The 27,757-nt window shown below is 40.4% G+C and overlaps 1 protein-coding gene across 2 annotated transcripts in view; it reads left to right on the top strand.

Moving 5' to 3' along the window:
• nsmaf (neutral sphingomyelinase (N-SMase) activation associated factor) overlaps positions 1 to 27,757 on the top strand; it is a 96,928-nt gene that overhangs the window by 24,741 nt on the left and 44,430 nt on the right. For both annotated transcript variants that reach the window (XM_052023748.1, XM_052023749.1), the window contains exons 2-12: positions 1,823 to 1,912; positions 7,024 to 7,102; positions 10,399 to 10,466; positions 10,567 to 10,603; positions 12,442 to 12,492; positions 19,677 to 19,748; positions 21,000 to 21,047; positions 22,106 to 22,158; positions 22,369 to 22,498; positions 25,449 to 25,520; positions 25,814 to 25,922. In XM_052023748.1, the coding sequence (XP_051879708.1) occupies positions 1,823 to 1,912; positions 7,024 to 7,102; positions 10,399 to 10,466; positions 10,567 to 10,603; positions 12,442 to 12,492; positions 19,677 to 19,748; positions 21,000 to 21,047; positions 22,106 to 22,158; positions 22,369 to 22,498; positions 25,449 to 25,520; positions 25,814 to 25,922 (809 nt within the window). The remainder of the gene's footprint in view (positions 1 to 1,822; positions 1,913 to 7,023; positions 7,103 to 10,398; positions 10,467 to 10,566; positions 10,604 to 12,441; positions 12,493 to 19,676; positions 19,749 to 20,999; positions 21,048 to 22,105; positions 22,159 to 22,368; positions 22,499 to 25,448; positions 25,521 to 25,813; positions 25,923 to 27,757) is intronic.

Here is a 27,757-nt window from a genome sequence, read left to right as displayed (position 1 = left end):
ATGCCTCCCTCCTTTTCTTAATCAGAGCCTCAATATCTCTCGTCAATCCATGGCCTGAGTTCATCCGCCTTACCTGTCAAGCCTCTTGCATTGAAATAAATGCAGTTTAAACCAATGGTCTCTCTATTTACTGTGCTCCTGTCTATCCTGACAACTAAATTTGCTCTCATTGGCCACAGTATTATCCCGATTTCTCATCAGCTATTCTACTGCTCAGGGCCCCACACCCCTGCCGCTCTAGTTTTAAACCCTCCTGAGTAGCCCTAGCAAATTTCCCAGCCAGGATATTAGTCCTTCTCCAGTTCAGATGCAACCCATCTCTCTCACTCCGGTCACCCCCCCCCCCCCCCCCCCCCCACCCCGCCCCCCCCCCCCCCCCCCCCCCCCCCCCCCCCCCCCCCCCCCCCCCCCCCCCCCCCCCCCCCCCCCCCCCCCCCCCCCCCCCCCCCCCCCCCCCCCCCCCCCCCCCCCCAGAAGAGGTCCCAACAATCCAAGAACTTGGATCCCTGCCCCCTACACAAGCTCCTCAGGCATGCATTCATCTGATCTATCTTTCCATTTCTACAAGAGAAACTTCTACAAGAGATTTTATTTGTACACCAACTGTGCTAACTTAATTACAGAAACCAGGCCTGATTTGTTTACTAGATCAGAGACATATGTTTTGTAGCAACTGCATCAATGTCTTGAGTAATATAAAAACATTTCAGCAGCCCTACAAAGTGGAAATCTGCTGACTTTCTGTGAAAGGGATTGCTGACAGCTTTGGTAGATGACCTCAAACAGTCCTGGGCCAAGAAAGCCTGGCTTCGGATGGTACTACATTGGCACAGTTGGCAACCGTTCATACTGTTTAGCAGGGTCATTGGTGGGAATGATAAGGGAAGTGAGTCCAATCTGAAAAGAATGTGGGTTGATGAAGCAATGTAATGCGAGGTGGAGAGTGGGTTATAAGAATACTGAGGGCCTTTTTTCCATGGTTTCGGCCCTCATTCATAACTTCAGCAATATCTGTCCTTTTAGTCGCTGGTCACAATTTTAGCACTCTACTAATTCAACAAGCTGGCTAACAGAATAGTCAGTGCTGTCAGGATTCCAGTATTGTTGAACGAGCAGGTAGCACCAAATCGGGATGTTGCCTGCATTGCCTAAGAAGTGATATAGTGGCTTGGTGCCAGTCCACAGATTCCCCAGACTAATTCCTGGGATGAGAGAATTGTCCTGTCAGAAGAGGCTAAACAAGTTGGATCTGTGTTCTTTGGAGTTTGGAAGAATGAGAGTGATCTTATTTAAACATCAAAGAGGGCATGAGAGGGTAAATGTGAAGATGTTTTCACCAGTGGGCAAGTCGCAAATGAGGGGACATCGTTTCAAGAATAAGGGACTGGTTTTTTTAAATCAAGGTATATGGATATTTCTTGCAGAAAGTCATATATCTCTGGAATTGTCTACCCCAGAGAGTTGAGAAGGCTAGATCATTAGGAGTATTTAAAGTGGAGGTAGATAGATTTTTGAAAGATTGGGGGATTGAGGGCTATAGGGGATCTGGCATAGAGGAGGAATTGACGTCTGAGGTAGTTCAGCCATGATATTGAATGGCCGTGAATGCTCGAGGGGCCCAGTGCCTTAATCTTCCCTTATTTTCTGGTATTATTGTGCAATCAACAGCTACAGGTTAGTATTTGCATAGGGGATCCTATATCAAGTAAATTTGATGGCTGTTCCTTTTAACATATATTCAACAACGATCTTGTTTAGAAATGGAAGATAATTTGCTTTTGGTGCTCTGTGTTTATTCATATTTATTTGTTATATCAAATAGGTTTACTCTGCTGCTGCTTGACCTTGAAGAGTATTACTTTGATCATCACATATTTTATCATGTATTTACCAACAACAAGGGAGAAAAAAGGTAATGTACATACGAATTCGTGTTACTGTGTAGAATTACTGGTATCCTTGTCTTTTTATTGGTATGTTCAAGCACGGTTTCAGTTTGTCCATTACTTGGCAGTAGGAGGCTGTAAAGCTTTCACGTAGAACATAAAACAGTACAGCACAGGAACAGGCCCTCTGGCACACGATATCTGTGCTGAACGTAATGCAAAATTAAACTAAAACTCTTTTGACTGTATGTGATTAATATCCCTCTCTTCCCTGTGTATTCATGTGTCTATCTAAAAAGCCTCTTAAACACAACTATTGTATCTGCTTCCACCACTGCCCCTGACAGCCCATTCCAGATACCTACCTGTCTGCCATTTGCCTTCTTTACCACCCCATCTACTTGCATGGCCACTTTCAGGGAGCTATAGACTTGGACCCCAAGATCACTCTGTACATCAGTACTAATAGATTACATTTGACCTCCCAAAGTGTAACACTTCACACTTGCCTGGATTAAACTCCACATCTGCCATTTCTCTGCCCTTATCTGTAACTGGTCTATATCCTGCTGTATTCTTTGACAACTTTCTTCAGCTTCACCAATCTTTGTGTCATCTTCAAACTTACTAACCCTACCCATCTATATTTCCGTCCAAGTCATAGAACTTAGAACGGCACAGCACAGGGACAGGACCTTCAGCCCACCTTGTGCCAAGCTAAATAAATTAGTAATCAAATGCCCAACTAAACTAATCCCTCTGCTTGACACAATGTCCATATCCTTACATTTCCTGCACATTCACATGCCTATCTAAAAGCCTCTTAACTGCCTCTATTGTATTTGCCTCCACCACCACCCCGGCAGTGCATTCCAGGCACCCATTACTCTCTGTGTAAAAAAAACCTTACCCCACGCATCTCCTTTGAACTTGTCCCCTCTCATCTTAAATGCATGCCCTCTGGTATTAGTCATTTCAACCCTGGGGAAAAAGATAACGGCTGTCAATCTATGCCTTTTCATAATTTTATAAACCTCCATCAGATCTCCCCTCAGCTTCCACCGCTCCAGAGAAAACAATCCAAGTTTGTCCAACCTCTCTTTATAGCACATGCCCTCTAATTCAGGCAGCATCCTGGTAAACGTCTTCTGCACCCTCTCTAAAGCCTCCACATCCATTCTGTAATGGGGCAACAAGAATTTAATGCAATACTTCAGATGTGGCCTAACTAGAGCTTTATAAAGCTGCAACATAACTACCTGACTCTTGAACTCATTGCCTCGACGAATAAAGGCAAGTATGCCGCATGCCTTCTTTACCACCTATCAACCTGTGTGGCCACTTTCAGGGAGCTATGGACTTGGTCCCCAAGATTCCTCTGCACATCAATACTGTTAAGGGTCTTTCCATTAACATTTCTCCACCCATATCTGCAACTGATCTATGTCTCGCTGTATCCTTTGGCAGACTTCTACACTGTCGATAACACCAATCTTCATACTTATACTGCACACTTATTAACCCTCCCATTTATGTTTTCATCCAGGTCATTTATATATATCACAAACAGCAGAGGTCCCAGTACGGATCCCTGTGGAACACCATTAGTCACAAACCTCCAGCCAGAACAAGACCCATCAACCACTACCCTCTGTTTTCTATGGAATGTTGTAATTTGTCCTCCCCCAGTCTAGTACTTTATTGCAAAGTTCAGACTTATTCTTATTCATAACTATCTTAAAACTTAAGAAGTTCTGATTGCTGTTTCCAGAATGCTCTCCCACTGAAAGGCCAGTCACCTGGTCAGGCTCATTTCCCAAAACAAGGTTCAGTGTGGTCCCTTCTCTAGTTGGACTATCCACATACTGTTTCAAGAAATCCTCTTGGATGCACTTAAGAAATTCTGCCCCATTTAAGCCTCTTGCACTAAGGAATAGTGAATATTGGGGAAGTTAAAGTCAATAGAACAGTACAGCACAGTACGGGCCCTTTGGCACATGATGCTGTGCTAACCTATATAAGCACCTACTCCTTAATCAATCTAACCCTTCTCTCCTACACAGCCCATAACCCTCCATTTTTCTTACATCCATGTGCCCATCTAAGGGTCTTTTAAATTTCCTTATTGTATCAGTCTCTACCGCCATCTCCGGCAGTGTGTTCCAGGCACCCACCACTCTCCGTGTAAACAAAAACCTACCTCTGACATCTCCCCTAAACTTTCCTGCTCTGACAAACTGATGTATTGGCCATTGCCACCCTGGCGAAAAGGTGCAGGCTGTCCACTCTATCTATGCCCCTCATAATCTTATACACCTCTGTCAAGTCACCTCTTATCCTGCGTTGTTCCAAAGAGAAAAGCTGTAGCTCACCCAGCCTTTCTTCATAAGACATGTTCTCTAATCCAGACAGCATCCTAGTAAATCTCCTCTGCACTTTCTCTGCTTCCACATCCTCCATATATTGAGATGACCAGAATTGAACACAATACTCTAAGTGTTGTGTAACCAGGGTTTTTTATAGAGCTGCAACATTACCTTGCGGCTCTTGAACTTAATCCCCCGACTAATGAAGGCCAGCACACCATATGCCTCCTTAACCACCCTATCAACTTGCACGGCAACTTTGAGGGACCTATGGACTTGGACCCCAAGATCCCTTTGTTCCTCCACACTGCTAAGAATCCTGCCATTAACCTTGTACTCCACCTTCAAGTTCGTTCTTCCAAAGTGTATCGCTTCACACTTTTCCGGATTGAGCTCCATCTGCCACTTCTCCGCCCAACTCTGCATCCTGTCTATATCCCATTGTAACCTACGACAACCTTCTACACTCTGCACAACACCTTAAACTTTGTGTCATCTGCAAACTTACTAACCCGCCCCTCCATTTCCTCATCCAAGTCATTTATAAAAATCACAAAGAGCAGGGGTCCCAGAACAGATCCCTGCGGAACGCCACTAGTCACTAATCTCCAGGCAGAATACCTTCCATCTACTACCACCCTCTGCCTTCTCTGGGCAAGCCAATTCCAAATCCAAGCAACCAAGTCTCCATGGCTACCATGCCACATGACATTCTGGATGAGCCTACCGTGGGGAACCTTGTCAAATGCCTTGGGGAAGTTAAGGTCACCCACTACGACAATCCTGTTGTTTTTACATCTTTCCATAATCTGCCTACATATCTGTTCCTCTATCTCCTGCTTGCTATTGGGAGGCCCATAGTATAAGCTCATCAGAGCAATTGCACCTTTCATGTTTTTGAGTGCTGCCCATATTGCCTCAGTGGATGAGCTCTCTAGTATGTTCTCTCTGTGCAGCTGTGACATGCTGTCTTATTAGTAATGCAACTCTTCCACCTCTTTTACCTCCCTCTCAATCACATCTAAAACGCTGAAACTCTGGAATGTTGAGCTGCTAGTCCTGTCCCTCACACAACCAGGTCTCTGTAATGGCCACAACGGCATAGATCTATGTACTGATCCAGGCTCTAAGTTCATCTGCCTTACCCATAATACTCCTTGCAAAACACTTCAGTCCATCAGTAGAACAAACTTCTGTGTGAGGGAAGAAGTGAGACTAATTTGGCAATTGTTCCAGAAGTTATTTGCTAGTTGGAAAATTACTCTAAGCTTGTTGTAGGTTAGAAACCAGGGTGTGTTTAGTTCTTGCACCATGAAGTAGATACTTACTGATGTTTTGGCGTATGTTCCTTGGAACATTATTGAAAATACTTAAATGGAAAACTATTTTTAAAACAAGCAAAAAAGCTGCATTTGGTTTTTGTCATCCTAGATTAGGGCAAAAATGTCTAAGGATAAATTCTGCTTCCAATTGCTATCTGACTTGGTGGAAATGGATGTTTATGAACATCAGGTTTAGCCAATTGTGATGTTCCATGAGGATTAATAGGATGCCGTCATCTATAATCACATGATAAATGTTCATTTTGGTAAGGTACAATGGCATGTAGAACAGGGCATTGCTGCCCTCACATTAATGATTAATTTGGATTAGAAAGTGGGTGGCATGATTAGAAAGTTTGCAGATGCCACCAAAGTTGGTGGTCCAGTGAAGGTTGTCTAAGGTTACAACAGGATATAGATCAACTGGGAAAGTGGGCAAGGGAATGGAAGATGGAATTTAACATGGGCAAGTTAAACCAGAGCAGGACATACACAGTGAATGGCAGAGCTCTGGGGAGTGTTGTTGAATAGAGAACCTTGTGGGTTCAAGTACATAATTCCCTAAAAATGGGAACGCAGTTGGACAGGGTAGTGAGGAAGGTGTATTGTATGCTTGCCTTCATCGGCTGAGGTGTTCAGTATCAGAGTCGGGACATCATATTATGGTTCTACAAACATTAGTTAGTTTGACTTGCAGTTCTGGTCACCACACTATAGGAAGGCTGTGATTAAGCTAGAGAGCATGCAGAATAGATTCACAAGGATGTTGCCTGGATTGGAGGGCTTGAGTTATCAGAAGAGATTAGATAGGCTAGGTCTATCTTCCCTGGAGCGGAGGAGGTTGAGAGGTGACATTTTAGAGGTGTATAAAATTATGAGAAGCATAGATAAGGTAGATAGCCAATGGCTCTTTCCCACGCAGGGGGATCTAAAACTAGATAGCAAAGGTTTAAAATGAGAGGGAGGAGGTTTAAAGGGATATATTTTTCACATGAAAGGTAATCGGTATCTGGAATGAGCTGCCAGAGGAGATGGTAGAGGCAGGAGCAGAAACAACATTCAGTAGGTATCTTGACAAGTACTTGGACGAGCAGGGCACAGAGGGACATGGAATTAATGCAGACAAGTGGGATTAGTATGGATAGGCATGATGGTTAGCATAGATGCTGTGGGGCAGAAGGGCCTGTTTTGATGTTGTACAATTCTGACTGTACTTAAATTTCTGCTTATCTGGTTCAGCCATTAACTATCTCCATTAGTTTCACCTACTTACCCATCTTTTAATAAAGCTTTGGATGAAGAATGTTTTCATTCAGCAATTTCTACATTTTCCAACCAAATATTTACTATGGGCCAGAGAAAGAGTTGTATTGTTTCTGCTCATTGCAATAGTTAACTATCACTAACACATCTATCTGACACCAGCACTTATGTCTTTGTTTGTTGCAGAACAATTAAAGGCTCCCTGAAGATTTGTTCCAAATCATTGATCTTTGAACCAGATCAAATATCAGAACCCATCTTAAAGGTGCAGTCTGTATAAACTGTTTTTGCATTCTTTAATACCTGGTATACCTTATTTGTATAATCTCCACATTATTTGAAAATTTTACGGATTACCATATCCTTCTTGCACCTGAGTGTTGGGTGTAAGCTGATCTGATTTAAATTTGCTATTTATTTATTTTCCTTTTAGTTCTTCAAGCTAATTACTTCAATTTACAACATAGGTCGTGCTATTTTCAAGGGACTCTTCCCTCAATGTTACATTTATTCTCAGGATATGATCATCTTCAGGCCCCTGCTCTGGCCAGATTTTCTTTCTGATGTGATCAGCAATTACTCTCAGAAAAGACAGATCCTCCAGGTAGCATACCCTATTGCTCTTGACAGCACCCTTCTTGCACAATACCAGGGGACCTCACTCCACCCAGTAGCTCCTATTGGAAAGAACAGAAGGGAAGACGAGAGGGAGGATGTATAAAAAGACATAAAAACAGGAAGATCAAAGGTGGTGGGAAAATGGGGAGAGAGAGGAGGATTGAGGCAGAAAATATTGAAAAGCAGCAACAGAATGCCCTCAGACAGGTAAGGATGTTGGACCACTTCTTCTGAACAGTTGAGCAAAATATATATTGTATATAATAAACTCTTTCAAGTTGGCATGTTGCAGTTTGAAATTCAAGTTCTCAGTAGCATCCTGTACAATTTTGTACACGTTACAACACCCTTTAGGGTGATGATTTACACTTTGCATTCATTTAGAATAAAAGGAGGACAAAATTTATCACAGTTGTTCAACCAGAAATGCTAATTGCACTGACAAAGTGCTTGTCTGGTGTAAGAAAGTTGTCCCATGTTTTCTGCATTTTTGGTTAGGATGGGCATTACTGTAAGTAAACTGGGGTTGTTTATTTTAAAGTAAAAGGTTGCTAGATAGTGGTATGATGTGAGTGAGCAAGCAGGAGTAAGGTTGCACCTGACAGCAAGAGTAGACCAAATAGGGAAAGCATATAGGCAAAAGGAAGATGAAAGAAGCATTGACGAATCCTTAACCGAGTTTAATTTTTGGATGGATCAGTATCATGGAAATGAAGAAGTCAAAGGCAAATAATTTGGAAGATGTCCTGAAAACTTCCTTAATAAACAACAGGCATTTTTTTAGAATTAAGTACAGGGCTTTGTAATGATCAGAAATTTCCATCTAACTTTATATGTCATTGCATATTAAAAATACATCTTTTAAATGAGATGAGATGTAAAAAAAAATGTCAGACCTAACTACAAATATTGGCAGATTCTTCCTGTTCTCGTTGTCTAAATTTTTCAGCAGTCTGTAATCAGTTAATAGTAAACTGCTGTTAGTGGTTGTTGAAAAATACCGAATCCTTATCTATTTAAACATTTTCACTCTTATTTTGAAAGCTCCCTGTGGTCTCATCCCTCTCTACCCCTGCAATCTGCTCTAGCCCAATGTCACCTAAAGGTATTTGTACTCTTCTAATTTTGGCAAATGTAGTAGTTATACCACTGACAGGAGTGCCATAATAGGCAAGACCATGAAGTCTGGAATTCTTCCAAAATTACAGTCAAAACATGCGCAAGAATGGACACAAGGAGAAGCTCAAGTTACAAAGGCCAGGTTTAAGTAAAAATTAAGGTATATGTTTACTGGAAATTTATGGAAAATAGAAAATAGAAGGGAAACAGAGGTTCTGTAAAGGGATAAAGTTGATGAGTATAGGGTGAAGTCCACATGGAAGTGTAGATGAATTGTCCTATGTATGACAGGTGACTAGCCCAGTTTAACAGTTAGGGAATTGGAGAATTCACCAGTGAAGATATTTCTGTGGGATTTTAGTTCTTGGAGAAATGCAGAATCAGTAGCAAGTCAGGAAAAGACGATAATTGAAGAAGGAGATTACCATAAAACCCAGAGCAGTAGAGAAATATATTTCAGCCTAGAAGTGTGTAATTTTAGGCAGGAACCAGTTGTGGCTTAAACTGAAAAACTAGTCAAACTAGCCTGCCAGCTACAAGCATAACTCTGGTTGCGGGGGAGCTGTAAACTGATGAAATTCACTTTAAAATTTAAGCAACTAAATGTCAGAATGGAGACTCGGTAGCTGAGTCTGACAACTTAAAACTACACCTGCGGTACCCCGTGAAAAGTCTAGGAACTTGGAATCCAAATCTGAAAGATGATTGGATCCTCAGTTAAAGCATCGTCTTGACCCAAGAAAATGCAAACTTCATTGTGAAGACCATTGCATGCTACCTTATTCTCATAAGACAGCTTTATTACAAGGATTGCTCCCTTAATACACAATTTGTAAAATGACTTTATATCTGTGCAATTATAAAGTAGGATGGGAATATTTCCACTTTTATTGTGAAGAATGCCATTTATAGTCTTATTTATTGTCCGTTGCACATCTACTAAGTGAGTACTCTGGACATGTAATTATGTGGTTATCAGGCATTAATTCAAATGAGAACCAATCTTCGAAAAAATGTCTAACTTCCACTGATAGTTCTATGCCATCAAAGCCAATCATCAGGTGTGGGAACTCTGATTTTGTACCATTGTAACAGTGCAGGGAAGACAACAAATGTTCATGTTAATCATCCCTCATTGAAACTCTCATGAGATTAGGGAAGGCATTAAGTGACCATCTCCTGTATTTAACACATTGTTAACAATATATCACAGCCACAATATGCTACTCAGAGTATGTCTGGTTTGTCAATTAGTATTCTGGCTGTTTGTATATACAATGAGCCATCCCTCAACACTGTAACAAAAGTAGTATATGTTGGGTGTCTGGAGTTTTGTGTTCAGAATCGCTCAGACTAGCCACTGGTATTTGAATATTCAAAGTGGTTCTGCCAGTTGTACATGTTTTTCTGCAAAATTATCAGTCTACGTTAAAGTTAAATAGGTAATTATATCCGTTGAAACTGTAGTTAAACTTTTATTGTTGTCTTTGTGTTTAAAACTATAAAACACTACTGTTCTGTTGAGTGTGGAAAGAGGAGAAATAGATTCTCCAGAAGATCTGCTTGTGTTGAATAAAGACCTTTTATTCTGGCTTCTGCCCTCTTCCTTTCCAGTCCTGATGAAGGATCTCGACCCGAAACATCGACTGTTTATTTCCCTCCATAGATGCAGCCTGACCTGCTGAGTTCCTCCAGCATTTTGCATGCTTCAGTCCCCAGTGACTCAGACACAGTTACAGCTGTTATTTGTTGTGCTTGGACTCTCATCCTTATAACTTTAGAGATCAGTATTATTGGTATACACTGACATTGGAGAATTTGCAGTTCCCTTTCAGAGACTGCAGCAGAATTGAAGAGATTGAAGATAAGAACTCTGATAATCCTTTGGAACTGTAAGTTCAAATTTACTCATATGTAGGTTGACATTAAATTTGAAGTGCAATAGCCAGTTGTGAATTTATGTTTATATGTAATAAAATCATGCCTTTCCAGAAATCGAATTTGTGGATTCAGCATTACATGCCATCAGGTAAGAAACTCTCAAAACTTCCATTCTTATTTCTCGTCTGTGGACACTTTTCTTGGATAGTCCTTCACTTGCTTCCACTTCAGTTCTTTGGGCCCTGATGCAGCTGATGATGCCAGTGTGGGACCCGCAGATTGCCAAAGGAGGGACAGGAGGTGCTTGATAGGGAAGCAGTGGGTAGTTTGTGGGATGTGCATTTTTCACTTTTTATAGTGGGCAACAAACAGATTCAAGGTTCTCAATACCACCCTCAATGCTGCTTCTCAATGTTGAGCGCTCATGGGCCATGACTTCTTAAAATTCGCTGAGAGTGTTACATTTTCTTTCAAGTAGGTTTTGACAACAGCCATGTGTCAATTTCTTTGTACACCAGCTAATCTCTTGCAGTGGTAGATCTCAAGAATAGTGTGTGTGATTTGAGAGTTTGGTGTCAGGCATGCGAGCAATGTACCCCACCCATTGGAGCTGACAAAGTGTAATTAAGGCTTCAACTCTGAGGATGCTGGCATGGGAGACAGTGATAATGTTGGCTCACTTACCTTGCCAGTATATTTGGAAGATTTTCTGACATGTTTTTTTCTTTAGATAGCTAAAGGCTTCTGCTGGCACTCTGAAAGTCACCGGGAATTTTATCATGAATGTCCCTCTTTATTAAGAGGTGGCTCCTGAGATGTAGGAAATGGTCCACTTTTTCTAATGTCTGTTTGTGGACATTTATTGCCTGATAGTGGATTTGTACAGTGGAGCAGATTGCTCAAGGACCTTTGTTTTTCAGATGTTATATGTAATGCTCATTTTCTAATATGCTTCATTGAACAAGTCCATGATGACTTGGAGCTTGCCACTCTACCTCCAATGCACACTTTCTTCTGCCCCCACATATGATACCATTGTCCACCTTGCTCAACCTTCCCTTCTCCTTCAATTGCTTTCTCATGCTTCATTACTCAGTGGCTCCTTCTCATTTTGTTCCTCACTTCCCTTGCTCTTCCTTTCCTCAGTTACTATTTTGTCTTTGATCTGTTGCTTTCTGTCATTTATCTTTGTAACCAAAGACAGGAACGGTAATATAAGCAGGCTATAACATTGGATCAAAATGCAAAAAAACTACAGGTCCTGACAATGGTGCTTGATTGGAAGCAAGTCTCCTATGCTGGCAGGAACTTACTTGAGATCATCTGGGTTCGAGGATTGTTGGAGCAAGGATACTGGCATATCTAGCTTCATTTGCCTTGTTTCTGCTACTTAAGGGCTTGAGCCATGGGTGGGGCAAAGATGCCTCAACATCTTGGCCCTGGGCTACTTGGAATTGAATTTGGCTGCAAGCAGATTTCATTTCCAAACAGGATGGTCTCCAACATAGCAGCATGGAACTTAAGTCATGCCTTTTGAAAAAGAATCCCAGAATCATTTTACTTAACAGCTACATTAAATGTTGTTGCTAGAAAATGTCTTTTGCTGAAGTGGGGTGGCACTCCAAAGCTTGGGCTTTGCCAGCTGAAAGTATGGCCACCAATGGTGGAACAATAAAATTAGGGGATGAGCAACAGACCTGAATTAAAGGAGCACAGATATCTTACATAGTTTATGGAGCTGGATGAAATTACAAATGGAAGAGAAAATCTTGGGGCAAAACATAAAGGCTGTAAAGAAAATCTTGTTATTGGGATACTTCGGTGCACTCGTTAGAATCAGTTGGTCTGTATTGCACTTTACTTCACTGATCAGAAATTTGCTGATGTGCAAGTAATCAATCCTGAAGTTGCAGTTGAAGACTGCAAGTTTGAAATGTGAACTTTAGTATTTTACAGCAGCATTAATTGTTTTTTATTCTCTTTTAGATCTGTTTAATCAAAGAACAAAGTGTGGTGGCTCCATATAAAATTGAAAGAGTAGGTTGATACTTCCTTTTATTTTCCTTGGTTATAAACTTGTGAATGAACTGTTGAATTCTATGTATGCATGTGCCATATATAATCTTGTGAAAGAGCGGATTGATTCTAACATAAAAATCAGACAGTCAAGCTACTGAAAAAATTAATGTGAGTAAATTGCACATTTTATTGCATTGTTTAACAAAAAATATAATTTTTTAAAATAGTCAAAAGGAAAACAATTTTTGCCTTTGAGAGAGTGTGTGGGGTGCAGTACAGGGAAAAAAGAGAAGGGAGGGAGGATGGTGGGGAAACTGCTTCAAGCTCATAAAAGGAAATAAGCAGCAAATATGACCATCCCTGGACCTTCAATCAAGGAATAAAGTCTGGACTCCATGTCTGGGACATCTCAAAATTTTGCGTCCCCTCCCACTGTTCTTCTCTCTCGTTCTCCAATTTTTTCTTTCCCTCCCTTCTTAAATTTTTTTAATTTTTAATTTTATTTACAGCTTAGTAACAGGCCCTTCTGGCCCAACGAGTCCACGCCGCCCATTTTAAACCCCAAATTAACCTACCCGTACATCTTTAGAATGTGGGAGGAAACTGGAGCACCCAGAGGAAACCTACGCAGACATGGGAGAACGTACAAACTCCTTACAGACAGCGACGGGAATCGAACCCTGATCGCTGGCGCTGTAATAGCGTCGTGCTAACCGCTACGCTACCGTGCCTTCCCTCTCCTTCCCTCCTTCCCTTCTGATCTCCTTCCCTCCATGCATCTTTCTCTTTACAACACTTCCACTCCAACTCTCCCTTGCCCCTCTTGCCCCAGGGCATCCTCTCCTTTGCCCCATTGCCTGACCCCTTTCCTTCATCCTGCACCGTTTCTCCTGCTGCTGATCCCCCTGCAGATTCCCTTCCCCTCTACCAAACTATGCATTATATATGCTCCCACGTCTGTCTGTACTTGTACCTCATTTTGAATTGGGCCCTCTGAAACATAATGTAATACTTCACATTTATCTCATCTGCCACCTACGTATCTGCCATTCCAAGAGTCTGTTGATATCTTATTCAAGTCAATAATAAGATCATGCCTGCGGTACATTGCACCACCAAGTTTTGTATTGTCTGAAAACATGGCAATTGTACCCTGTAGACCTGTCCAAATCATTAATATATATTAAAACCAGTGGTCCTAGTCCCAACTCCTAGGAAACTCCAATGTACACTTCCCTCCACTTTATATTATAATGTGCCTTTCACTACATCTCTTTGCTTCTTGTTACTTAGGTAATTTTCTATCTGTGTTCCCACAAACCCGTAGCTTTTATTCTTGATGTCAAGCCTGTTATGTTATAAAATACCATATGGAAGTCCAGACGAGTCATATCAGTCACATTTCCCTCACAACTCTCCCAGGGAAATAAGGAGAGGGACAGAGAAATAAGGAGAGGGGGGGGATGGGACTAATGAGATTGCTCCCCTGGGGGAAGGGGGCAGCATGCACCCAATGGGTCAAGTATCTGCCTCCTGTGTCACTATAACTATGGGGTAAGGTTACACAGAGATGGTAATGCCGTTGAATGTTACGAGTAGATGGTTAGACTTCCTCTTGACAAAATGCTGCTCAACCAGCTGAGTTCCTCCTGCAGATTGTTTGTTGCTCTAGACTTTCTCTTGTTGGAGATGGTAATTGTGCGATACCTAAGTGGTGGTGATGTTACAGTATCAGCTCATGCCTGAATGTTGTCTTGGTTTTTATGCATGGGCTGCTTCATTCACCGAGGACTTGTGAATGGAATTGAACGTTTGTGCAGTTATCGGCGAAACTCCTCACTTGTGACCATAGGAAGGTCATTGATGAAGCAGCTGAAGATGGTTGGGCCTTGGACACTGCCCTGAAGAACTTCTGTCAGGGCTGGGATGATTGAAGTCCACAGTCACAACCATGTTCTATTGTGTGAGGTATGACTTCAAACACTGGAGTGTTTTCCCTTGGATGCCCAGTTTTATCAGGTGCCTTGATTTCAATCTCGGTCAAATGCTGCCTTGATGTCAAGTGCAGTCACTCTCCCCTTGTGTCTAGATCTCCGCTTTGTGATCATTGTTTGGACAGGACTCTGATATGGACTGGACCAAGGCATCAGCAAGCAAGTGCTGCTTGATTGCATTGTCACCACTGATGATTGAGCGTGGACCGAGTGGCATTTAGTCACATTGGATTTGTTCTGTTTTTTGTGAACACAGTGTACTCGAGCAATTTTCTACATTGTTGCCAGTGTTGTAACTGTACTGGAACAGCTCAGATAGAGGTGGAGCTAGTTCTGCAGTGCAGCTCTTCGGTATGAGCTAGTATGTTTGGCCCCATTGCCTTGGCTGCATTCAGTGCTCACAAAGCTTTTGTTGATAATCATGTGGAGTGAATCCAGTTGGTTACAGACTGACCTCATTCATGGTGGGGATCTCATCAACAAACCAAAATGGGTCATTGATTTGCTACTTCTGGAAAGACCTGGTTGTGAACATTTGTCACAACACTCGCATGCTGGGCCCTCCTCCTCGACTTGGCTGTTTGTTTGTACATCATCATCCATGACCACACATGGTAGGACTTTGACCAGTGGAGCTTCATTGGTCAGGTAATGGCTTAGCTCTGTCTATTTCATGGTCTTTATGCTATTTAGCATGCAATTACTCCCGTAATGCAACTTCACTAGGCTGGCACCTCATCACTTTTATGTATGCTGCTACTGCTCTCAGCATTTTGTTACCTTCTGCTCATTGAAGCAGCATTGATCCCCTCGAATTGTATTAATGATAGAGTGGGGGATTAAGCCATACAGCACGGAAACAGGCCCCTCAGCTCATAATGTCCATGTTGACCATTAAGTACCCAACTATATTAATCCCATTTATCAGCTCTTGCTCTGTACCCTTTGCCTTGGCAACTCGAAAATGCTTGTCTACATCTTAAATGTTGTGAGAGTATTTGCCTCCACGAACCATCTGGGTGGAAAAAATTGTTCCTCAGGTTCCCTCTAAAACTCCTACCCCTACCTTAAACCTTTGCCATCTCAATTTAGATCCTGATCCCATGGGGAAAAGTTTCTTACTATCTCTTCTATATTCCCCAGTTTTGTACATCTCTGTCAGGTCATCCCTGGACCTCCTCTGCTCCAATGAAAACAAGCTCAGCTTATCCCATCTCTCCTATAACTGAAGCACTCCATCCCAAGCATGTTCTGATAAACCTCCTCTGCACCTTGTCCAGTGTAATCATGTTCTTCCTATAGTGCACAAATTACTCCAGCTGTGGCCTAGCTAATATTTTGTAAAGTTGCACCATAATCTCCATGTTCTTGTATTCTATGCCTTGTTAATGAAGGCAAGTGTCCAGTATGCCACCTTTGCCATCTTAGCTCTGTGTTTTGCCACCATTAGGGATCTTTAGACTTGTCTACCAAGGTCCATCAATTCCCTAATTCTCCCTAGTGCCCTACCACTCATTGTTTAGGCCCTAGTCTTATTAGTCCTTACAAAGATTAAATTCCATCTGCCAAGGCTCTTACCATCTTACCAACTCATTAATATCACCTCATCCTCCTCACAATTGACAATACCACCTTTTTTTGTGTTATTCACAAACTTCCTAATTAATCATACTCCCAATTTGCGTCCAAATCATTAATGTATATAAAATATAGGGTCCCAACTTTGTTGTGATACACTGTTATTCATAGATTTCCAATCACAAAAACAATCTTCCACCATTACCCTCTGCCTCCTGTTATCAAGCCAACTTTGGATCCTGTTTGCCAATTTGCCTTGTCTCCCATGGACTCTTACAGTACCTTTTGACTCGCAGGCCTGTAATTACCTGGTTTATCCCTGTTGCGCTCCTTGAATAAAGGTGCTGTGTTTGTTTTCCTTGATATATCTGGCACCTTGGCTGTGGCCAGCAAAGATTTAAAAATCTCTTGTAGGGCCCCAGCAATCTCCTTCCTTCCCTCCCATAACAACCTTGGATTTCCGGACCATCCTTATCCCTTGCCATAACTCTATTGAAACATTGAATTATGATCATTATTTCCAAAATACTCTTCCACTGATTTGTCAACGGCTTGTCTGGATACATTCCCTAACATTAAGCCCAGTACTGTCCTTTTTCTCGTAGACCTATTGATGTACCCGCTCAAAAGGATGATCTGGATACACTTTAAACATTTATCCTCATCTGAGCCATTCATACTAATGTGATCCTAGTTAATATTGAGCAAGTTAAAATTGTCTACTACTATAATGCTGTTATTCTTAGGAGGCCTATAGTATATCCCTAATAAAGTGATCGTCTGCTGTTTGTTTCTAAGCTATATCCCATATGGCCTCAATTGAAGATCCTTCTCGGATATCTTTTTCCCAGGGCAGGAAGTCTAGGGCCAGAGAGCGCAGGTTTAGGTTTGGTTGGGGGAAGGGAGGGAGGATTTTAAAGGAGATATTGTTAAGTTTATCTGGAGCAAGCTGCCAGCAGAGGTGATAGAGGCAGATACAATCACAATGTTTGAAAGGTGCTTGGACAGGTACTTGGATAGGAAACATGGAGGGATATGGGCCTAATGCAGGCAAATGGGATTAGTGTAGATGGGCATCATGGTTGGCATGGATGAGGTGGACCAAAAGGGCTCATTTCTGTACTGAACATTTCTGTGACTTTATGATATCCTCCCTTGTTACTGCAGTAATGGGCTCCTTAATTAATATTGCAACGCTGCCTCCTCTTTCACACCACTTCCCACTCCCACCATTACATCTGAAGATTCTGACCCCTGGAGTGTTGAGTTGCTGATCCTGCCCTTCTTTCAACCATGTTTCCGTGATTGCAACAATATCTTATTTCCATGTGCTGATCAACAGTCTCTGTTCATCCGCCTTACTAGTCAGACTTCTTGCATTAAAATGGATGCAGTTTCGTCTTGCATTCCTCACATGTGCTTTATCACACTTGTATCTGTTTTGCCTAGTGGAGTGGATTAATTTTCCTTTTGGATTTGATTGCACTTTCCTCCTCCGTCAGACATGCAAACCCCTTTGTATGTACTGCCGCCCATTCCTTTGCCAATGAGTTTAAACCCTGCCCAGCAGCATTAGTAAACCTCTCTGCAAGGGTGTTGGATCTGTTGCAGTTGAAGTGCAACCATTCCGGCTTAACTAGGTCTCATCTTCCTCAGAAACATCCTAGAAATCTGAAAATCTAAAGCCCTCTCTCCTGCACCATCCTTTTAGCCACACATTCATCAGACCTATCTGCCTATTCCTCGATTTACTAGTACGTGGCACCAGAAGTATTCTAGAGCTTACAATCTTATAAGTCCTGCTCTATGATTTGCTACTTAGCTCTTGAACTCTTGTTGCAGGACCTCATTAACACCTGTATGAACCATGATCTCTGGCTATACATTCCTGTTGCGACTGATGGCCTACAGCACTTGATGGATACCCAGTTTTGAGCTGCCAGATCTGTTCCAAGTCTATTCCATTTAGCACATTTGTAGTGCCACATATTATGTATGGTACCCTCATTGTGAAGGTGGAACTTTGTCTTTACAAGCACTCTACAGTGGTCATTTCTACCAATGCTTTAATGTACTAATGCACCTGCCACAGGTAGATTGGTGAGGACAAGGTTGATTGCTTGTATTGGTTCACCTGCCACAGTCCCAGTCTGGCAGCTATGTCCTTCAGGGATTTGGCCAGTTTATTCTGTTCTGGTGCTACCAACCCATTTTTGGTGGATATTGAAGTCCCCCACTCATGGTACATTCTTGCCCTTGCTATCTTCAGTGCTTTTTCCAGCTGTTACTTAACAGGAGGAGTATTGATTCATCAGTTGAGGGAGGATGGTAAGTGATAATCAGGAGGTTTCCTTGCTCATATTTGACCTGATGGGGTCCAGAGTTGATGTTGAGGACTCTCAGGACTAGTCCCTCCAATATACCACTGTGCCATCAAGTTTGATAGGTTTGTCCTATTGGTGGGACAAAACATACCCAGGAATTATGATGTAGTGGTCTGGCATGTTGCTTATAAGGTGTAATTCCGTGAGTACAACTACTTCAGGCTGTTGCATGGCCAGTCTGAGATAGCTTTCCCAATTTAGACACCAATCCCCAAATATTTGTGAGGAAGGTATTGCAAAGTTGACTGGGCTGGGGATTCATCCGAATTCAGTGAGCAACAAACAATCTGCTGAAAGAACTCAGTGGGTCAAGCAGCATCTGTGGGAGGAAAAGAACTGGCGACGTTTCGGGCTGAATTCGGTGTCTGAATCGATTCCAGGTAGTTTTTTTTTGTTTTTCCCTTTTCTGTTTAATTGAGTGCTTTGTTAAGGGAACTTCTGAGGAAATTTCATGAGTCAATATTAGTTGAATCACTGCAGTCTGAGCCTTTCCTGACATGTTTTACAGAAATTTCAAAGAGGCATGCTCAGGCTACTGTGAACCACACTTGAGTTTTACATGAACTAAAGGCATATTAGTAAGAAGCGAAAATTATATCATTTTGCCCATTAAAGAATGGATGGGATGTCCACTATGTTACATTGTTTCTTCTCGAAGGTTGGTGATAACACATCAGACCAAAACACTTATGTAAAACTGTCTGGTTGGATTTTTTTGTTGCCCAAACATAGACAAAATCAGTCCACAAGGGGTCAGTATATCTATATTTGAAACCTATTAGTCTGATCAGCAACAAGATTCTAAAAGTAACAATTTATTTCTTGATCTTCAAGGTGGAATGGCTGTGAATAATCGAATTTTTAGTTTGCCCAAGGTGGTTGAGGCCTGTGTGCAGAAATGAGGCTTTGCAGTTGTGTTTGATTCCTTGGTATTTTTGTTTGAATGAAGTAGTTTTGGCAGTTTTTATGGTTCACAAGGTGAAATTTTCATAGCTGGATGGAGCTATCTCCCATAATGAATTCTTGGGAAGGTTCAATGTCTTTTATAGTCTGATGTACTTTGTAGGAAAGAGGAAAGGCTTTTTGGGACATTTATTACTCATTGGGCTGAAACTTGTTGGGAAGTAGCAGAAGTTTCATACTGATCTGCCAATGGATACCCAGTAAAATATAAAGGAGAAATCTGAAAATAAACTGATTCAAAGTAATTTGTTAATTTAAATATTTTCATCTACATCTTAACTAGGGCCCAAAGGATTACTTTTTCAGAATAGAAGATGTTTCAAAAGCAGAAGATGTGGTACAAAGTTTACTTCAGGTAAAACATTACTAAACAAAAGTAATATTGAGTCAGTCCATGACTCTTAGTAAAGATTTCTCCTTTGCTCACTCGTGTTGTGAAAGTGAATGCGAGACCAGCTTTTGCAATAACTATAACACTATGAATCCAGTTATTTTTATAGTTGATTCAAACAAGGTAGTGCAATCAGTGGTACAGTTCACTGAGTTAGACAATGTTATTTTCTCCAACTGAGCCTGTTTATTAACCATTGTAGGAGCATTGTGAACACTGCAGCAAACTCTAATGTGGCTGCACAATCTATTAATAATATGGAAACACAAGAGACTGGAGTAAAAAAAAACTGCCCATCATTCCTTCCTTATTACCTTTCAGCCTCTGTCTCTACCTTCCCTCTCTCCTGCCCCCACCTGGTTCCATTGCCATTTTAAAAAAATGTATTCTTTCATATATCACCCACCAGCCTCTTGTCTCAAAACTCACTCCTCCCCTTCTCCCACCTGGCTCCATCTGCCCGTCGTCCTCCACCTCACCTGACATCACGTACCAGTCACTGTCTCACCCCTCCCTCTCAGCTCTGTACACTGGCTGTCTTCCCTCCACATTCGATCCTGAGGCAGGGTCTGGACCTGAAACGTCAGCCATCCCTTTGCCTCCATAGATGTTGCCTGACCCCACTGAGTTTCCTACAGCAGTTTGTTTTTTTTTTGCTGTCAATAATATACCTGTTTAAAAAAACAGCTCAGGAATTTAGATATACTTATCAGTAGTGAATACGTGAATTAATGGATTTCCTTACAAATCTTTCCCATTTCACGAAGGGTTAAGGCTGTAGACAAATCTCAAATGAAATGTTACCCAATCAGATCAGCCAGGTCGATCATTACAAACTCTTTCTGTGGATGCCTCATGCATTTCTCCAACTTTGGCTTTACTCTACCATTGACCTTCAAATCATCAATAGTAGTCAGACCCAGAAGAAACTGTGTTGACAACCCAGAAGTTCCCTTCAAAATCTTACTATTAATGAGGTACATGAGAGCTCCAAGGCATAATGATCGAAAGAAGCTGGCAACAGCTACGTCCTCTTATGGTTCAGTTCCAAGTGACAATAACCTCACATGGTGACCGTAAAACTGTGGGTATCAGTATACATCCCCGGTGGAACTGCTAATTCTTTGAAGTTATTTTCTTACCAATATATAAAAATAGTTTTGTTTGACATATCTATGGTAAATCTTCGAAAATTGTTAAAACTTTTTCTCGTAGCTTCACAGAGCTTCTCAATTGGACAAACTAGCAGATCAGATTGCAATGGTAAGGGATTTTTGCAATTATAATAATTTTTTAAACCATTTTTGTAGCTCTATGCTCTGTTGAACTTCATCAAATTAATGGATAGCAGGCTATTGGGAATATCAATAGCAAATCAATCCAAATAAACATCAACTCCTGTATTATTACTATCATTGTGATCAGTTTGAAATATTAAATGAATGTGGAACTGAAAATTTTAGTAAATTGTATGGGTGGGGGAATGGAATATAATTTACTTTCCACATTGACCTGGAATTTACAATTAAAAAAAAATAACAGACTATCATTAAAATGGAGGAACTAACTCAGTCACCTCAGAACTGTCAAAACTGGAATGAAAGCAAGTCATCCTCAATCCTGAAGGACTGTCTAGAAAAATGATGACACACAGACACACTTGAACATGGAAATCCAGAAGGTGCTATTAGTGATTTCATACTTTCATGCACAGTGTGCTGCTCTGTAACCTTCCCTAGCAAATCTACAGAAATCTGTAAACTGGCCATAAGTTTGAAAGTTCTAAGAAGTTTGGCATAAGGTGGAACTCCGACTTTAATGGTGTCTAAGCTATTATGAGTGATGGACAACCTTTTTGGTCCCATGAAACTAATGTCATATATATGAATTGTAATTTCCTTAGTTAAATATTTCAGAATTCTATACTACTTTAGAGTTTTTAAATATTTTTTCCAAAGTTTATGATTCACCTATCTTAATTGCATGGATGTGGTCGAATTTATATTTGAAGGTCTGCAAAAACAAAAAAAAGGTTAAAAAATTTTTTTTTCCACCTTTTTTTTGCCTGTGAGAAATTCTTCAATGAGATTGTCTGCTCAATCTCCTTGATGATTCTGTTGTGGTTTGAAGCCAGAGATCCTGAACCAACATCTGATGGTAAAGGTGCAAATCTTCATAGATCACAAATTTCTGTAAAATTAACTGCACGTGCTGTTGTTTTACATTAAATTTAACAGTGCAGCTGCAATAAATGTAGCAATATTTTCAGAATGAAATTGTTTTTTTTGTGTTCTTCTCTCACCCCATCTTTCCATTTGTAGGTCACAGCCATTTTGCAGTCACGATTGGCTCGGACTTCATTTGATAAAAACAGGTAATATACATTAGGTATCAATTTCCCAAAAATGTAAGGCAAATGAAAATAAAACTTACTAAGGTTCAAAGATCATTGTATTTTTTTATAATTGGTAGATTTTTGTAAGTTATATTATGTTTTGTTTTGTTATTAAACACATTGCTTTTTGGCTTGTATTGTTCCCACTCCTCTCTTTTACCAATGAGTAGTGACTGAAGTCTCTTGCAGGTTCCAGAGTGTTACAGAAAAGCCCCACATGGAGTGCGAGGCTGAAATGGTCACCCCTTTGGTATCTAATCCAGGGCATGTCTGCATCACAGATCAAAATTTGTATTTCCAGCCTTTGAATAGTTATCCAGTAAGTTGCTTACTGTTTGTATTTTAATAATTTGGAACCTAGAAGACTCATTGATCCTTGATGTTGTACATATATTTTTTAAATTGTTTTTTGTTGTTTTAAAAGGTTTTTAACGTGTTCTCTTCCTACTTAAGAGTCAGGCGGACCAAGAAACTCCAGATTTAATCAGTGGCCACTGATGCAATGTTTGACATATCTGGCACAATTAATCCAAGCAAAACTTTACCAATTTATTCCCATGGCAATGGGCCTTCTGCAGTTAACTGTATCTTTACACTATTATTTTCAATCTGTTGTAAATGGACCTATTGAAATTATTAATTGGACGTATTGGAATTACTTGGTCTTTTTAAAAACTTCACTGTTGTACTGAAAATGCAATGTTTCAGAATCCCAAAGTGCCAAGCGATTTGGTATTTGTTGGTTCTCAGCTTACCTGGACATTGGTTAAAAGCATATTTCTGTGTAGCACTTGGGTTTGGTACTTTAGAAAAGACTTGTGATTTACTCATTCTTATACATTTGTCATATGGTTAATAGTTGTAATAAAAAGAGTAAGAATATATGTAATAATATGAATTTTTGAAAAAGAAAAAATTGAGAAATAAAAATTGCTGCAAGCACTCAGCAAGTTAGGCAGCATCTGTGGAGAGTAAAACAAAGTGAATCTTTCAGACCAGTATAACAGAAATGGGAAAAATGTAGGCTGGATTTTGACCAGCATTTCTGTATGGAAAAGCTGACATCTGTGTGTGCAAACCGACTGCATTTCCTTGCCTTAGTGCCAGCAAGTTTTCTTGTGTAATACACTAATATAGAAATCCTGAACTTGCTGACCAGTGACTTCCTCACCACCAATGCTAGGCTCCTCCTGCAATCCAGTGTCAAAGCACAAATCCTCATCAGTTGCATTCAGGAATCACCAGGTGGAGCCCTGATACAGAAATTGCATCAGGATTAAGTCGGGTAGCACCTGCTAGAATTTTCCATATTAAGGCAAAGTACCTAGAAATCATTATTACCATTTGACTCTAGAAGGAAAAACAATTACTTAATTCTGAAAAAAATCAATTGCTCAATGCTGAACAAAGACAGTGTTATGTATTTAAATTTCTAGGCAATTATGTTTTGACTGCTTTGATAGCCAGCTAACCAAGAGGGTATGACTTAGCTGGCAATCGAAGTGTGTTTCTTTATCCAGCATTTTTATGAGTAATTCTTGTTCTGCCCCACCCTGTTAATATGGAGAGACAAGAGACTGCAGATGCTGGAATCTGAAGCAACACACAAAGCACTGGAAGAACTCGGCAGGTCAGGCAGTATCTACGGAGGGAAATAGACAGTCGACATTTTGGGTTGAGACCCTTAATCTGGACTGAAAGAAAGAGGGGAGCCAGCCAGTATAAAAAGGAGGAGGGAAAGGGTGGAGCAAGAGCTGTGAGGTAATAGGTGGATCCAGGTGAGGGAGGGTGATAGGCAGATGAAGTAGGGGGGAGAGTAGGAAGGATGTCAGAAGCTGGGGGTGATAGGTGGAAGGGACAAAGGGCTGAAGATGTTGGAATCTGATGCAAGAGGAAGGTGGAGCCTGGAATAAAGGGGGGGAGGTGAGCCAGTGGGTGGAGTGTGTTGGTGACGGGCAGATGGAGATAGTGGCAGGGGATGGAAAGAGAGAGGGTGATGGGGGCCAGTTGGATCAGGGGGAGAGAGAGAAGAAAAAAAATATTCAGCCTTTTAATATGCCAGGGTTCACAAGTGGAAGGCTGTGCCACACCACAGGATCTAGCCCGTGAGTTGGATCCAACACATTTCAACAATTAGCCTTAGGAGGCCTGCACAAGATGATTGTGATCTTTGCACAGGCCTTTGGTGACTGTGGTAGTTCACATTGACTGCAATTTCTGGGCCATAAGAGATAATAGAAGTAAGAAAGAAAGGGTAGGGATGAAAGCAGAAAGTATTAATGAGAGAAGGGAGAATGGTGTATGGCAAAAAGGATAGGTAATGATGAAATAAAGGAATAAAAATTAGATGTTTTAGAAATTCATTCATTATGGAAGAGTTGACAGAAAAATGGATCTCTGAGATAATTAGCTGAGTTTGTGATTGGAAAAGAGTGTCATCTGTTTTCACTAGGCCCAGGTATAGTGGTTGAATAAGGAATGATTACAATAGTACTTAATCACAGTGTCATGTCTGAGGTTTTGTGGTTTACTATATGTGCTAGGTGTGTATATTTAAATTCAGTGAACACAACCACCTGTTTCATTTCACAGTGTCTGTATGTGTTAGTAAGTTATTTTCTGCGAAGGTTCCAGAACTATATGTGTAGTAATTTTGCAGAAGAATATTGTGTGAGCTGAGCAAAATCCTACCATATAAAATTGAGAAAGATTTAAATCTTATTTTCATTTAATTTTTTGTGGGGTATGCTGGGCATTGCTTGCACGGCCAGCATTTATTGCTCGTACTTCATTGCCCTTGAGAATGTGTTCAGCTGTTTTCTAGCACAACTATGGTCCTTCAAGTGAAGGTACTCTCACAGCAGCAATCAAGGACCAACAATATATTTCCACCTCAGGATGGTGTGTAACATAAAGGGAATCCGTGCCTACTGTCCTTGTCCTTACTGGTAGAGGTAATTGGTTTGGGAGGTGCAGCTGGAGAGTAACCATACTGCCTTTTGTGGATGGTAAACACTTGTGCTTGAATCAACCTTGCAGCATCTCACGTACTTCGCATCACAAAATAAGCATGATGTGAATTTGTTTGTTATAATTGTTTTGAATGCTTAAACTTTTATCATGAATGACAAAGTATCAAAGAAATGTCTTAAGAACACAGATTATAAAATTGTAAGTGCATAGGATCAGCATGCTTTTTTTTCCTAATACAAATAATCAATTCTAAATAACCAGTGAACTTTGCATTATTATTCCATTATGTATTTTAGGAGACAGTGGTACAGATAATGTTACATGATGTGAGACGCATTTACAAAAGGCGACATGGGTTAAAACCTTTGGTGAGTAACTGAGTGATAATTAAATGTGTTGATTATCTTTGAAACAATTTACAATTCGTATGCTTAAAAAATATACTAAAAGATTGGAAAACATGGACATTATTCAGTGTAATATACTCTCTAATCTCGTTCATAGTACAGCACGATATCTGTTTTACAGGGAGGCCTGTAGTCTAACTTTACATAGAGCATTGGAGGTTATGGAATACTTGCTGTCATATGAGTAGATCGAGAGTTTTAATACATTGAAACTAACTGCTTTTTTTTCCCACTTCACTTTTGTTTTCCTTTAGGGTCTTGAGATATTTTGCACAGAAAATGATCTTTGTTCTGATATCTACTTGAAATTTTACAACTCCAAAGATCGTGATGAACTTTATTACTATATTGCAACATTTTTAGGTCAGTTGATTCAAAATTTGCTACCCATACATCATGGCCTATTTTCCATTTAATTGTTGAATATAGATATCAATCCAGAGGGAAGAAATTCTGACCAGTTTTCTTCTCCCAAATCTGCTTGAAAACTGGCCACAATTTTCAATTTGAGCAATGCTAATTCAAGCGGTGGTCACCCTTGCACTTGAGCTGATCTGCTTACAGTCAGTTGACTATGTTACAAATGCTTTTTTTTCTTAATATATGTAAACCTTATTTTGACGTATATTGAACTTGTACTTTGATGTGATTTTTCAAATATGAGATCTTGTGACAAAAAAAACTTATGAAAGCCTAACTCTCTATTTACATGAACAATGTTCAGGGTCATTTAAGTGAGCTGATATAAAAGATTTGTTAAATGCTAGAGAGCATAGAAAAGCTAAATTGATGCACAGTATTGATCGCTGTAAGTTAATAAATAATAATCCTAGCTTTATCATACATAATCTGATTGCAGTTGTTCCAAATTGGCCTCCTGTTTTCAGTCAATATTTAACTATCATCAGAAATATTTTAATGGGCTATCTGATGAGGCTGCTGCTTTTTGTATATTTTGCATCATACTAGATGGAAATCTGAGGAACTGTTTAAGCATTGCAGAATCAATGAAAATTATCTTTAACATTTTTACCATGCAACATATCTAGTTTTCTATTCTTGTGTTTCAAATTAATCTTTAAATAGGCTGCATTGGTGTAGGTAATCTAATGTGCCAAAATAGTAAGTGGAGTGATTTATGTCCTTGAGTCCCTGTGGAATTATGCTAAAACTCCATAAACATGTTGTTAGTTGGGTCCTTTGTTAGCAGAAGAATGGAAAAGAGATGGGCTTCTTGTGCATTCATTTCCTTTGTGACAAAATTTTACATATGCACTCAATGGTGGCTGGAAGTAAATTGAGTAATTTGTTTGGGTTTAATTTAGCTTTTTGTGTTTTTGCACAAGTTCTGTTTTTAATATCAAGTCTATGCTCTTGTTTATTATTTATAGCCACTTCAGTCTGATATCACAATTTGCACATTCTGCTATTGCAGCTCTAACAATGGAACACTGAGCAAGTGCTCACTATATGAGCTGCTGTCTTTCAGATGAGATGTTAAACTGAGGCTCTGTGTGCTCTCTCAGATAAAAAAGATTTCACTGCACTAATTCAGAGATGAGCAAGGGAGTTATCCCAGTATTCTAGCCAGTACTTAATGCTCCAATCTATATCTCCAAAGCATATACCTGGCCTTTGTATTGCCATATGTGGAGCAAGTTTCCTACATTATAGCAGCATTGGCTGCAAAGATCTTTGAAACATCCCAAAATTGTGAAAAACTCTACATACATGCAAGTAAGTGGGGTAATTTAGATTGCATAAACCAAATATTATTTGCCAGTTTTGCTTTCCAAATTCAATGGAACTGAAAATTAGAAGAAACATATAGTACATGGTTGAATTGATATTACCCACTTTGCACATCACTCAAGTACTTCCAATGCATTTGCTTTATTCTCCCCTCCAGGTACACTTAGCCATCAGTCCCTAAAGTCAGGGATTTTTTTTTACCTCTTCCACCTCGTTACCTCTTTATCATTCACCTTTGAAAGTCTTCTCAAACCTGTCTCTGCAACATTGACGTCCTTTGTTAATTTGGTCTTCCTACTGCTCAGTGCCTCTTCCACGTTGCCCACCTACTTCTGCCCCCAGAGTTGCAATGTGATAAAGACTTTATACATAAAATTAATCTTGGGACATCTTGTAGTGGAAGAAGACCTGAATACCTTTCCTCAGAAAATGGAAAAAAAATTTGC

The sequence above is a fragment of the Pristis pectinata genome, chromosome 9 (genome assembly GCF_009764475.1).
Source record: "Pristis pectinata isolate sPriPec2 chromosome 9, sPriPec2.1.pri, whole genome shotgun sequence".
Taxonomy (NCBI): domain Eukaryota; kingdom Metazoa; phylum Chordata; class Chondrichthyes; order Rhinopristiformes; family Pristidae; genus Pristis; species Pristis pectinata.
Note: the sequence above shows the minus strand (reverse complement) of the source record. Positions and strands in the feature narration are given on the sequence as shown.